The 12,234-nt window shown below is 38.1% G+C and overlaps 1 protein-coding gene across 3 annotated transcripts in view; it reads left to right on the top strand.

The window, feature by feature from the left end:
* Positions 1-12,234, top strand: part of LOC150092169 (uncharacterized) — a 300,320-nt gene that overhangs the window by 140,200 nt on the left and 147,886 nt on the right. For all 3 annotated transcript variants that reach the window (XM_090415233.1, XM_090415231.1, XM_090415232.1), the window contains exon 10: positions 7,861-7,945. In XM_090415233.1, coding sequence (XP_090271359.1) covers positions 7,861-7,945 — 85 coding nt within the window. The remainder of the gene's footprint in view (positions 1-7,860; positions 7,946-12,234) is intronic.

The following is a 12,234-nucleotide window of genomic DNA, read 5'->3' on the forward strand; positions in this document are numbered from 1 at the left end:
AAAATGAGTTTCTTGAGTTTACGAGGGACAACTACCACAGGCAATATGTAACAGACTGCACACGAGGATTGAACATTTTGGATCTGATCATCTCATCAGAGGATGTTATTATAAATGAGGTGTCAAATATCCCTCTAGTTGGTGAAAGTGACCCTGAAGTCATTAAATGGGTGGTTGCCAAGCATGCGAGGAGTTCTGTGAGGAAAGAGTATATGTGGAACTACAAGGCTGGTGATTATGAGAAGCTCAGAAGACAGCTTGCAGCTGTAGCATGCTTGGCATGGTACAGCTGCAAATACCATGTGGAAAGGAGATCAGTGTTGCTTAAGTGATATTCAAGAACTATCTAGTATAAGCAATGTTTAAATGTATTCCAAAGGTCAGGAGGTTAAATCAGAAAAGTTTGGAACGGATGAATGAATGAAGAGATTAAGCATGCAATACAGAGAAAAAAAAGCATTATGGAGACAAAAAAAGGAGTGGTAATAACCAATTCCATGAGGAATGCAAAAAACAGACAAGGAGCATGACTTGGTTGGTAAGGGTTGCAAAAGTTTAGTATGAGCAGCAGTTAGCTAATGAAGGCCAAAAAAAAAAAACTCTTAGGGAGTTCTTTCAATATGTAGCCAGCAAAAATAAGAATGATTCTAGCATGATGGCATTGATTGGAAAGAATGGTATAGGGACAACTACTGCAGAAGATATCTCTCTTTCAGATCTCCTCATGTCTGAGGACTCCTTGACCTTCCTGATGATGCTTCACCATTTCTTTCTCACTGTGCTTCTCTTATTGCTTGTTCTAGTTTAAGTTCAGTGATTCTTGATATTTGGTCAATCCATCTGTTGAGGGTTTTCCTCTTTTTCTTTTCCCACACGTTTACTCAGGATTATTATTTTTTCCAGGCAGTTGCCTTCCTTGTTACATATGTGTCCAAAATATTGCAATATTCTCTTTTCAATTATGTTTATCAGTCTTGTGTGGATATTCATTCATCTAGGATACTTTTGTTTGTTCGCTTTTCTGTCCAAGACACTCTTAACAATCTTCTCCAGCACCAGAGCTTGAACACCTCAATTCTTCTTCTGTCATCTTTTGTCATTGTCCAAGACTCAGAAGCATAGAGAAAGATTGAAAAAAACTAAGGTTTCTACAAGCTTAATTTTCATCTTTTTTGGAGATGTGCCTGTCTTTCCAGATCTTAATTAAATCAGTCATTGCTTTCTTAGCTAGTGCTATTCTTCTTCTTATCTCTTTTTTTACATGCATCTTTTTTTGTTATTATCACTCCAAGGTGATAATAACAAAAGTGAAATGGTCGACAATTTTAATTCCTTCTATATCTATCTCTTCTGCATTCTTTAAAATCATTATTTTGGTTTTATCGTGATTTATTCTATAATAAATTTAGTTTAATCCTTTATCCAAGTGCGAGCAAACAAAGTTTGCGCCTGAAAGTATCTTCAGGACTGGGGTAAGGTGGTACAACACCGGGAAACTCGTTGCAACAGTGGAGCAACGTAACATCACTCCTATCTCAGTATCTCCCATAATGCAAAACATATCTCCTTACAGATATGTCTAATGGTATGCATTAAGGGAAGGGCCACTACCCAGACTAGTTTTGACCTTTATTAAGGTCTCTTCAGTGGGAGCCAGGCCTAAGCGTAGATACCAGGCAGAAGCATTAGCAAAAGATCATCTCCACCTATTTAACTTGCTCCACCTTTGCAACGAGTTGCCTGGTGTTGTGCCATCTTACCCCAGTCCTGAAGATACTTTCAGGCGCAAACTTTTTTTGCTCACACTTGGATAAAGGATTAAACTAAATTTATTATAGTCTAACCAAGTGAAAAATAAACTTTCAACATCTTTCTCTAAATCCAGAGTAATTTATTAAAAAGGTGGCACACCATTTGGCAACTCCTATAGGTGGAGATGACCTTGCTAATGCATCTGCCTGGTATCTCCACTTGGGCCTGGCTCCCACTGAAGAGACCTCAATAAAGGTCAAAACTAGTCTGGGCCCTTCCCTTAATGCATAACATTAAGGGAGTTAAGACATTAAGGCATTAATGTCTTAACTCTAATGCATAACATTAAGACATTAAGGGAATGTCTAATTATGCATTAGAGATATCCGCAAGGATATGTCTAATGTTATGCCACTACAAAAACATTAACGCCACTACAAAAACATTAGACATATCTGCAAGGATATGTCTAATGTTTTTTTTTTTGTTATACTGAGATAAGAGTGATGTTGGCTTGCTCCCCTTTTGCAACGAGTTGCCCGGTGTTGTACCACCTTACCCCAGTCCAGAAGATACTTTCAGGCACAAACTTTGTTTGCTCACATTTGGATAAAGGATTAAACTAAATTTATTATAGTCTAACCAAGTGAAAAATAAACTTTCAACTTGATTTATTCATAAACTGTGGCTTAAGCATTCCCATTCTAATTGATTTAGGATGGATTTTAATTCCTGTTTGCTTGTTGCTATTATCACTGTGTCATCTACATATCATAAGTTAGTGATTGTTTGGCTACCTAATTTAATACCTCCATTCCACTTTTCTAGAGATCTTTTCATTATGTAAAGGTTGAATAGTAATGGCGAGAGTATGCATCCTTGTCGTGATCCTTTTTCAAATTGGAATGCAGGGTGACAATGAGTTTTCAATTCTTACTGTTGCTTGATTTCCTTGATATAAGTTCTTTATGAAGGTTATTAAATGGTTTGGTATTCCCGATTCTTGCATGATACCCAATAAGATATCCCACCTCGTGCAGTCAAAGGCCTTGAAGTAATCTATAAAGCATAGATAAAGGTTTAAGTTGAAGTTCCTTGCTTTTTCGATTTTTGTCTGATGTTAGATATATGATCTCTAGTCCTTCGACTTTTCTGAATTCTGCTTGTTCTTCTGAGATCTGATGGTCTATAAAATGTTGTAATCTCTCCTTAATAATGTGTATTCTCATAGACAGGCTTGTACGTTGGTTATGCATTATTAAAACACTTAAAGAATAGGACAACGTAGTTAAGGATATAAATTAAATTAAACTTTAATAAATATTTTCCGATATTTCGGCAACGTCATATTGCCATTTTCTAAAGGAACTTACAAAAAAGTTACGTGCACGTAGGCACTACAACACAGAAACTGGGAATGAAGAGATGAAGCTATTGTTCTCCTAACAGTCCTGATGGTGCCCTCTAGCGGGCTAAGTAGGTGTTCTTGGCCGTTGGGCTGAAGGTCTGCAGATGTAGGCCTCCCAAATTTGGGGCAGTCGCATACAACCAAATTTGTTGAGGTTTGGAGAATTTCTTAGGGCTGAGGCTGATTCCATAAAGAGTCTTTCAAATTTGTATTTGCTACGGTGTATCACTGTAGCTTTCTTCCACCGTATTCTGTGGCGTGTATCCAGAGCATGGTCCGCAAGCCCAGAATGACTGTATTTGTGAAAACGGATGTAATCCTTGTGTTCCGAAATTCTGATATTCGCTGTCCTGCCTGTTTGGCCAAAGTAAGACAGTTTACAACTGCAAGGGACCTGGTAAATACCAGGCAGGTCTAGGGGAAGTGGTTGGTCTTTAGTGGAGTGGATAAGTAATGCCAATTTTCTGTAGGGTTTGTAACAGGAGGTCAGGTCATGCTTTTTTAAGATTTTGGTAATCTTTTCTGAGGTGCCTCGGATGTAGGGAATGGTGATGGATTTAGAGTAATCCTTGTTGTGGGGGGGGGATCTGTGGTTTGTAGGTTCTACTATTTTTTGGATTTTTTTGGGGGGGTAGCCATTGGCTGAGAAAGTGTTGAGGATGTGATTTAGTTCAGTGTTTAGGGCCAAGTCGTTTGAACAGATTAGTTTAGCCCTGATGTATATTGTTTTCACTACTCCATATTGTTGTGAGGGGGGGGGGATTGTTGGTGAATGTATCTGCCTGTATCGGTGGGTTTTCTGTAAACTGAGAAAACCAAGGATCCATTAGGCTGGTGGGTGACTAGTGTGTCTAGGAAAGGGAGGCTGTTGTTTTCCTCTTTTTCCAGAGTGAATTTGATTCTGGGGTGTTGGTTGTTTAAGTGTGTTAAGAAGGAGAGAAGTGTTTCAGAGCCATGTGGCCAAATAGCGAACACATCATCAACGTAGCGAAGCCATATGATTGGTTTTTGTGGGGCAGAGGCTAGGGCTTTTTCTTCAAAGGTCTCCATAAAGAGATTGGCCAAGGGTGGGGAGAGTGGTGAACCTATGGCTGTCCCCTCTGTTTGTTTGTAGAATTTTCCCTGCCAAACGAAATTTTACCACGTCCCTTGCAGTTGTAAACTGTCTTACTTTGGCCAAACAGGCAGGACAGCGAATATCAGAATTTCGGAACACAAGGATTACATCCGTTTTCACAAATACAGTCATTCTGGGCTTGCGGACCATGCTCTGGATACATGTCACAGAATACGGTGGAAGAAAGCTACAGTGATACACCGTAGCAAATACAAATTTGAAAGACTCTTTATGGAATCAGCCTCAGCCCTAAGAAATTCTCCAAACCTCAACAAATTTGGTTGTATGCGACTGCCCCAAATTTGGGATGCCTACATCTGCAGACCTTCAGCCCAACGGCCAAGAACACCTACTTAGCCCACTAGAGGGCACCATCAGGACTGTTAGGAGAACAATAGCTTCATCTCCTCATTCCCAGTTTCTGTGTTGTAGTGCCTACGTGCACGTAACTTTTTTGTAAGTTCCTTTAGAAAATGGCAATGTGACGTTGCCAAAATATCGGAAAATATTTATTAAAGTTTAATTTAATTTATATCCTTAACTACATTGTCCTATTCCTTAAGTGTTTTAATAATTAATAATGTGTAGTAAAATCTTGTTGGTATGTGAGATAAGGACAATGGTGTGGTAGTTTTCACAGTTGTTGTGATTGCCTTTTTTGTAGATTGGGATAATGGTCGAACATTGGGAATTGGGATAATGGTGCGGTAGTTTTCACAGTCATTTTGATTGCCTTTTTTGTAGATTGGGATAATTGTCGAACTAGTGCAGTCATTCAGCCATCTTCCAGATTTTGTTGCATAAATCATGTATCCGATTGACTGCATTCTCTCCAAGGTTTCTCAGCATTTCAGCTGGTATTGAATTAGGACCTGGGGCTTTGTTTTCCTTAATTTTTTGATTGCTTGTTCTACTTCACTTTTGAGGATCTCCGGTTCTGTTTTCCATAGCTCCTTCATCTTCTTGTTGAATAGCTGGGTGCTTGTAAAGCTTGGTGCAATACTCTTTCCATCTTCTGGCTATGTCATTAGTGTCGTTTAAGATCTTGCCGTTTTCCTCTGCAATTATATTAAGTTTTGGTTTGAATTTTTTGGTTATATCCTTAACTTTTTGAATAAGTCTGTTGTTTCATTAGAGTTGGAGTGTCTTTCTATGTCTTTACAGATGTTTTGGATATATTTATTTTTATCTTTTTGACAAGATCTCTTAATAGTTTTATTCAGGTTCAGGTAATTTGGATTTTGCCAATCTGTTGTTTTAATTTGTTTCCTTTTTCCAATTAGTTCTAGGGTTTCTTTTGTAATCCATGGACTACATTCTTCTTTTTTATTGGGATGTTTTTGGCTTCAGGTTTTGCAATGGTTTGTTTTAGGTGTGCCCAATATGATTCAATGCTTTGTTCCTGAGGTGTGCTTTTTTGTTTCTTGAGCTCTGATTCGATGTCCATTGTAAATTTGAGGATATAGTTGAGATATTTAATGAACAGTTCATAAAAGTCTTTCATCCTTGTGAATGTGACATCATGGCGAGTTTGAGAGCATTGGATGAGGAGGAGACATACTAACAGTGAGTGAGAAAGGAGTATATGGGAAATTAAGCAGACTCTAGGACTTGTTGATATATCACCATGTATTTTGAAGGAATGTGCTGGGGAGTTGACATCTTCCTTGACATATTTGTTTCATATGTGTCTTACATTGGATCAAGTTCCAAAGGAGTTGAAGGAAGGCAAGATTGTACTGCTTCATAAAAGAGGTGACAGAATTCAAGCATCAAATTATAGGCCAATCCTGTGTCAATTGTTGTGGTTAACACGTTCGCTGCCAACTACGAGTATACTCGTAGTTGGTAAACTAGCCACACAAGCCAGCTACGAGTATACTCATATGACGCTTACCGCCGGCAACGAGATTACCATACTGACCTTGAAGGAGTGATATTGCTCGGCGTACGGGAACAGACTATGCCGAAGTAGCGTGGCAGCGAACGTGTTAAAGTGTTGGAAAGGTTGGTGGGTTGACAACAATGGTATTTGATGGACAGCACAGATTTACTGAAGGGAGGTCATGTTTTAGTAATCTATTTACTTAGTACGATAAGGTGACAGCAGCAGCATTAGATGTGAGAGATGGATACACACTAATATACTTAGACTTTGCAAATGCCTTTGATAGATTACTGTATGATAAGTTGATAGTCAAACTAAAGCAGATGGGATTGGATGTTAGACTTGTACATTGGATTGGATATTGGCTGTCTCATAGGAATGAATAAGTTGTGTATGGGAGAGCAGTATCGCAGAAGAGTAAAGTTACTAGTGGTGTGTCCCAGGGATCTGTTTTAGGGCAATTGCTGTTTAACTTGTATTTAATGATATTGGGAAAGATTTGAATGGGGATATTCAATTGTTTTCAAAGTTGATGCACAGTTTGGACAAACTATGATTAGTAGATCAGATGTTGTGGCCTTACAAGAAGACTTAAATAGAGAGAGTGAATGGGAGTGGGGATTCCAGTTCAATTTTGTGAAATGTAAGGTTTTAAAATTTGGAAAACAAAGATGGGATGTAGAATTTACTCTTGTTCGGGATATATTCTTGGAGGCAGAGGGAATAAAAGATCTTGGAGTGATGGTAGATAAGGATCTGAAATTTATAGAACATATTGTCAAAATTGTGAGGACAACACAATGAATTCTGGTAATGATGCAGAGGACACTGATTTGTAGAAATAAAGAGATTCTGGTTCCATTGTATAAGGCCACATATGGACTACTGTGCACCAATTTCATCACCTGGTTTTCAAATGGATGAAGAGATGATAGAGAGGGTTCAGAGGTGATTAACCAAAATAGTTTCTGATCTCTGGAATGTTGAATATGAAGAAAGGTTGAGACAATGCAATTTGCAGAGTCTAATGGATAAGAGGTGGGGTCATATGATAGAGATGTATAAGTTGGTAAGGAATTATTATAGGATAACATGGAAGAGGTGTTTCATAAAATGGTGGGAGACTGGGGAGAATGAGAAGTTACCCCCTGGAAACTGTATAAGGAGAGTATGAGCAAGGAAGTGAGAAGCAGGATTTTTTTTGCCTAGAGCACCAGTTCCCAGCCGATGGTACATATACCCTTCCATGGGGGATGTGCGTACATCCATAGCCTTATAGTGTAGTAATTTTCCTTTTCCAACTCATTACCTCATTTCCACTATTTTACATTAAGATAGGCACTGAACAAAAGTGTCAGTATTTAAAAACAGCTATTTTAAAAACAAGGGGTACAATTTATAGAAATGGATTTAAAAGTGGTACACAAGTGGAAAAAGGTTGGGAACCACTGGCCTAGATAGTTGTGAATGATTGGAATACATTGCCTGAGAGTGTGGTTTGCAGAGAATTTGAATGTGTTTATGGCATGGTGATGAGCTATGTGTTTGACGAAAGGGTCCTCCTAATGAGTCTGTGATTCCATTGGGTCTTAATAATAATAATAATAATAATAATAATAATGAGAGTAGAATTAATATCAAAATGTATTTTTACTATTCTTAATTTAATAATTTTCTTTTTCTTTTATAATGCAGTTTAGAGACGGATATTGGCTTTTATTCCACAACTCACTTTACACAAACTATGTTTGAAGTGTACTCGAAGTGTTTCCAAGTAAAGGTGCAGTATGTTATTATTGCTGTTATTACTTTAATGTTTTGTTTGTTATCATTGTTTATTACTCCATTTTATTGTTAAAAAATAAATATGTAATGCTTTTATTAAAAAGTCATACCAGAAAAGTTTTAAAAAGTAATAAACAGAGAAACAAAATTTTGCAGTTAGTACATATCAGATTAATTATTAGAAATTTTTTGAACAAAATGGCTTACAGAATTGTAGCTGAGACATGAAAATTTTACTGATAGAGTAAATGTGGGTGAGTTTGAAATGGTAGAGATATTCCTGGCAATCTTTATTATTCATTATTATTATTATGACTGAGACCTACAGGAAGTCAAGAACCCATCAACGGAGGCTATACATCACCCAAATGAGTTGTTATACTTTTCCTTAAGCTCATTCACACTAATGCACTCAATGCTTCAACAGGCCAACTATTCCACTCATTAACTGCCCTTGGAGAGAAAAGTCTAGCTTTTTGCCTTTCTTTAACCATGAACAAACTCAACTTCCATGGATGCTATCATGTTCTCTCCCCACCTTCCATATAATGAAAAATTTCATCAGATGATATCCTATAACACCTATTAGGTGTTATAGGATATCATCTGACCACCATCATATCACCCTTTTTTCTCCTGTTAACCTGAGTCTGTAGTCCACATCTTTTGCAATCTGTCCTCATAATCTAAATTACCTAATCCTAATATAATCTTTGGAACTCTTATTTGCACTCTTTCCGCAATTTCTTTATCCCCTCGGCATCCAGGAGACCAAATCTGTGCACAGTAGTCTAGATGCAGTCTCATGAAGGCCTTATAAAGAGGCAAAAAGACTTTCTTATCATTACATGTCAAGATTTGCTTAAACATTAAAATTATTGTCTGAGTTGTATTTGCAAAATTACAACTTTACAAAAAAAAAACTTTTTGGGGGGATAGGAATTTGAACTTCAAATTCCTATCCCCATTAATCCAAGATCCCTAGCCTAATCAATTTCTTGTAGCATAACCCCTGTGATATGGTATACCGGCTGGATGGTATACCGGCACGGGTCTTGCATGAAGCGGCTAATGAATTATCAGTGCCCTTGACCATGTTGTTTAATCTGAGTCTCAGGTCTGGCTTAGTCCCGAAGGCGTGGAAAGAGGGGAAAATAGTTCCACTGCATAAAGGAGGATCCAAGACTATGGTTGCAAATTACCGACCGATCAGCATATCAGGAGTCGTTGTCAAAGTCTTGGAGAAAGTAGTCAAGGGAAAAATACAGGAATGGATTGATGAAAATGAGATACTGTACAGAGGACAGCATGGCTTTGTGAAGGGTAGATCATGCCTCAGTAACTTGCTCAAGTTTTATAACAAGGTGACGGCTGAACTGGATAAGGGAAATGGGTTTTACAGTGATACTGCTGGACCTGGCAAAGGCGTTTGATAGGATACCACATGGAATTCTAATCCGTAAACTACAACATATGGGAATGGATATAGGGTTGGTGAGATGGATAGCTGGGTGGTTGATGGAGAGATATCAAAGAGTAGTTTATTCAGGAGTAGAGTCCAAAAAACGGCCTGTGACTAGTGGTGTGCCACAGGGTTCTGTTCTTGGACCACTGCTGTTTAATCTGTTCATTAACGATATAGGGAATGGTCTAAGGGGGACAGTTCATTTGTTCGCTGATGATGCAAAGTTGGGTAGGGCGATAGTGAATGCAGAAGATATCAAAGTCTTGCAAGATGACTTAGATAGATTGGAGTTCTGGACAAAGGAGAATGGATGTCAATTTAATGTGACAAAATGTAAGGTTATGCATTTCGGAGTGAAAAGATTAGCAGCAGTATACCACATTGGTGGAACTGTACTCCAAGAGATTGATGAGGCCAGGGACTTGGGAGTGTCGGTGGATAGGGAGATGAAGTTTAGGGGGCACATTGCGAAAGTAGCTAAATCAGCTCATCAACTCACTTGGTTGTTGAAAAATACCTTGACGAGCAGAGAAAAACAAGTTATTGTACCTCTGTACCGAGCCCTGATAAGACCTCATCTCGACTACTGTGCCCAGATTTGGTCACCTCGGTTCCTTCTTGATGGGGAGGAGGTTGAGAGGATCCAGAGGCGAGTGACTAAGATGATAGCAGGTCTATGGAATGAACCATATGAGAACAGGTTGAAGATTTGTGGGTTGCAGAAACTAGTTGATAGGCGAAAAAGGGGAGATATGATTGAGACATTCAAATTGCTAAAAGGATTCTATAGGATTAATTCAGATGATATTTTTGAGATCAGGACTGGTGGTGGGAGAACTAGGGGACACCCATGGAAGCTGGGCAAGAGCATGGTTAGCAGGGGTGTTAGAGCTGGGTTCTTTACTTTTAGAGTGGTAAATGAGTGGAATAAGCTGCCAGAGTCTGTTGTGGGTGCTATGACAGTGAGCAAGTTCAAGGCAAGGTATGATAGATACTGTGAGAATGTTGAACAGCTGTGTGAACATGATGTTTAGGGCCTCCCTCGATGAGTCTAAGGACTCCTGGAGTAGCCCGTGGTAATAATAATAATAATAATATAATATGCCTTTGGAAATCTCATCTCACACCAAAGTGTATAACATTACTGTTATTATTATTATTATTATTATTATTATTATTATTATTATTATCATTATTATATGTAATGATCTACTTTTTTAATTTCATCATTATTTTTATTATTTTTATTATTTCTGGTTGGACATAGCTATTGAACATAACTTGGGTTTTCTTTATCTTTAAGCCAGCTGTTTTGCTAGCAATTTGGAGTTCATGGATACAAGTCAGTAATTCATGCACTGTTCAAGTAAAGATAACTATGTCATCTGCAAAGCATAAATGGTTTAAATATCTTCAATTTAGCTTCAGACCTTTCCCTTCCCAATGAAGAAGTTGGAATATTTCTTTTAGGCATGTTGTAAATAATTTTAGAGATATTGTCACCCTGTCTTATATCTCTCTGTATTTTCACAGTAGAGATGTTTCCACTGGAATGAATTGCTGCTGTTGCATTGGTTTATGCTGATTTGATGGTTATGACATATGGCTCCTCTACTTGTTAGTTTTGTAATGCTTTAAGTATTGCACAAGTTTTTACTGAATCAAATCATAATCAATAAAACCAAGACATAATGGTAAGTGATATTCATTACACCATTCGATAATCTGTCGTACAACTTGAATATGGTCCATTGTACTAAAGCCACTTCAAAAGCCTGCTTGATCTTTTGGTTGTGCTAGGTCTAGAGTCATACAAAGCCTATGAGCCAAGACTTTTGTAAACACTTTGCAAACCACCGATAGTAGACTGATGGGTTGGTAGTTCTTCAAGTTTTCTACTTTACCTTCTTCTGTGCTCTTGGTACATCATTTTTCTTCAGACATAAGGTAAACAGTTTTGCTAAGGTTTTGTAGATTATGTCTCAGGAGATGTTTAGCAGTTGAGCTTGGCAAGTGCAAGAAGAATGATTGTTATGGGAGATTTTAACTATAGCAGTATAAGCTGGGAAGAGGAAAATGCATGCAGTAATAAGGGAATGGAATTTCTAGAATTCTTTGGGAGAAATGTCTTAGGCAACATGTAATAGAGGGAACAAGAGATTCAAGACTTTTGATTTGATCATAGCATCAGAAGAGCTGATAATAACTGAAATGACATCCCCCCCCACCAATTTGGAGATAGAGTGACCATGTGGTTTTGACATGGAAGATGAAAAGACATGCAGGAGTATCATAAAAAGGGAACATATGGGGAATGATAAGGTGGGTGATTATAACAGTCTTAGATATCGACTTGGGCAGTTCCATGGAGGGCAGAATTGGAAGGCCAGGATATCATTAGTGCTTGGGAAATGGTGAAGGAATATTTGTCAGCAGCAGTAGTAAGCTGTATTCCACGAGTGAAGAAGCAGACACAATTCAGTGTCAAGTGGATGACAAACAATATCAAACAGGAACTGCATGTGAAAAAGAGATTATGGAAGAGATAAAAGGAGAGGGGGTGGAGGGCAGATGCATGAAGAATATAAGATGCAGGTCAGGAGAGTGACTAGTATGGTGAGGAAGGCATAACTGGAATATGAGAAGAGATTGGCACTAAGATTCAAATAAAATCCTAGGGAATTTTTTAGCTATGTTTCCAGGAGAGAAGAAATGATTATGGAAGAATGACATTGTGGTATAAAAATGGGAATAGAGTGACTGATGCAGAGGACATAGTGGAGTTGTTCAATGACCACTTTATTTGGAGTATTTCATCC

The sequence above is a fragment of the Typopeltis vanoorti genome, unplaced genomic scaffold, assembly GCF_054136105.1.
Source record: "Typopeltis vanoorti isolate ZY-2024b unplaced genomic scaffold, IOZ_Tvanoo_1.0 HiC_scaffold_24, whole genome shotgun sequence".
NCBI lineage: Eukaryota > Metazoa > Arthropoda > Arachnida > Uropygi > Thelyphonidae > Typopeltis > Typopeltis vanoorti.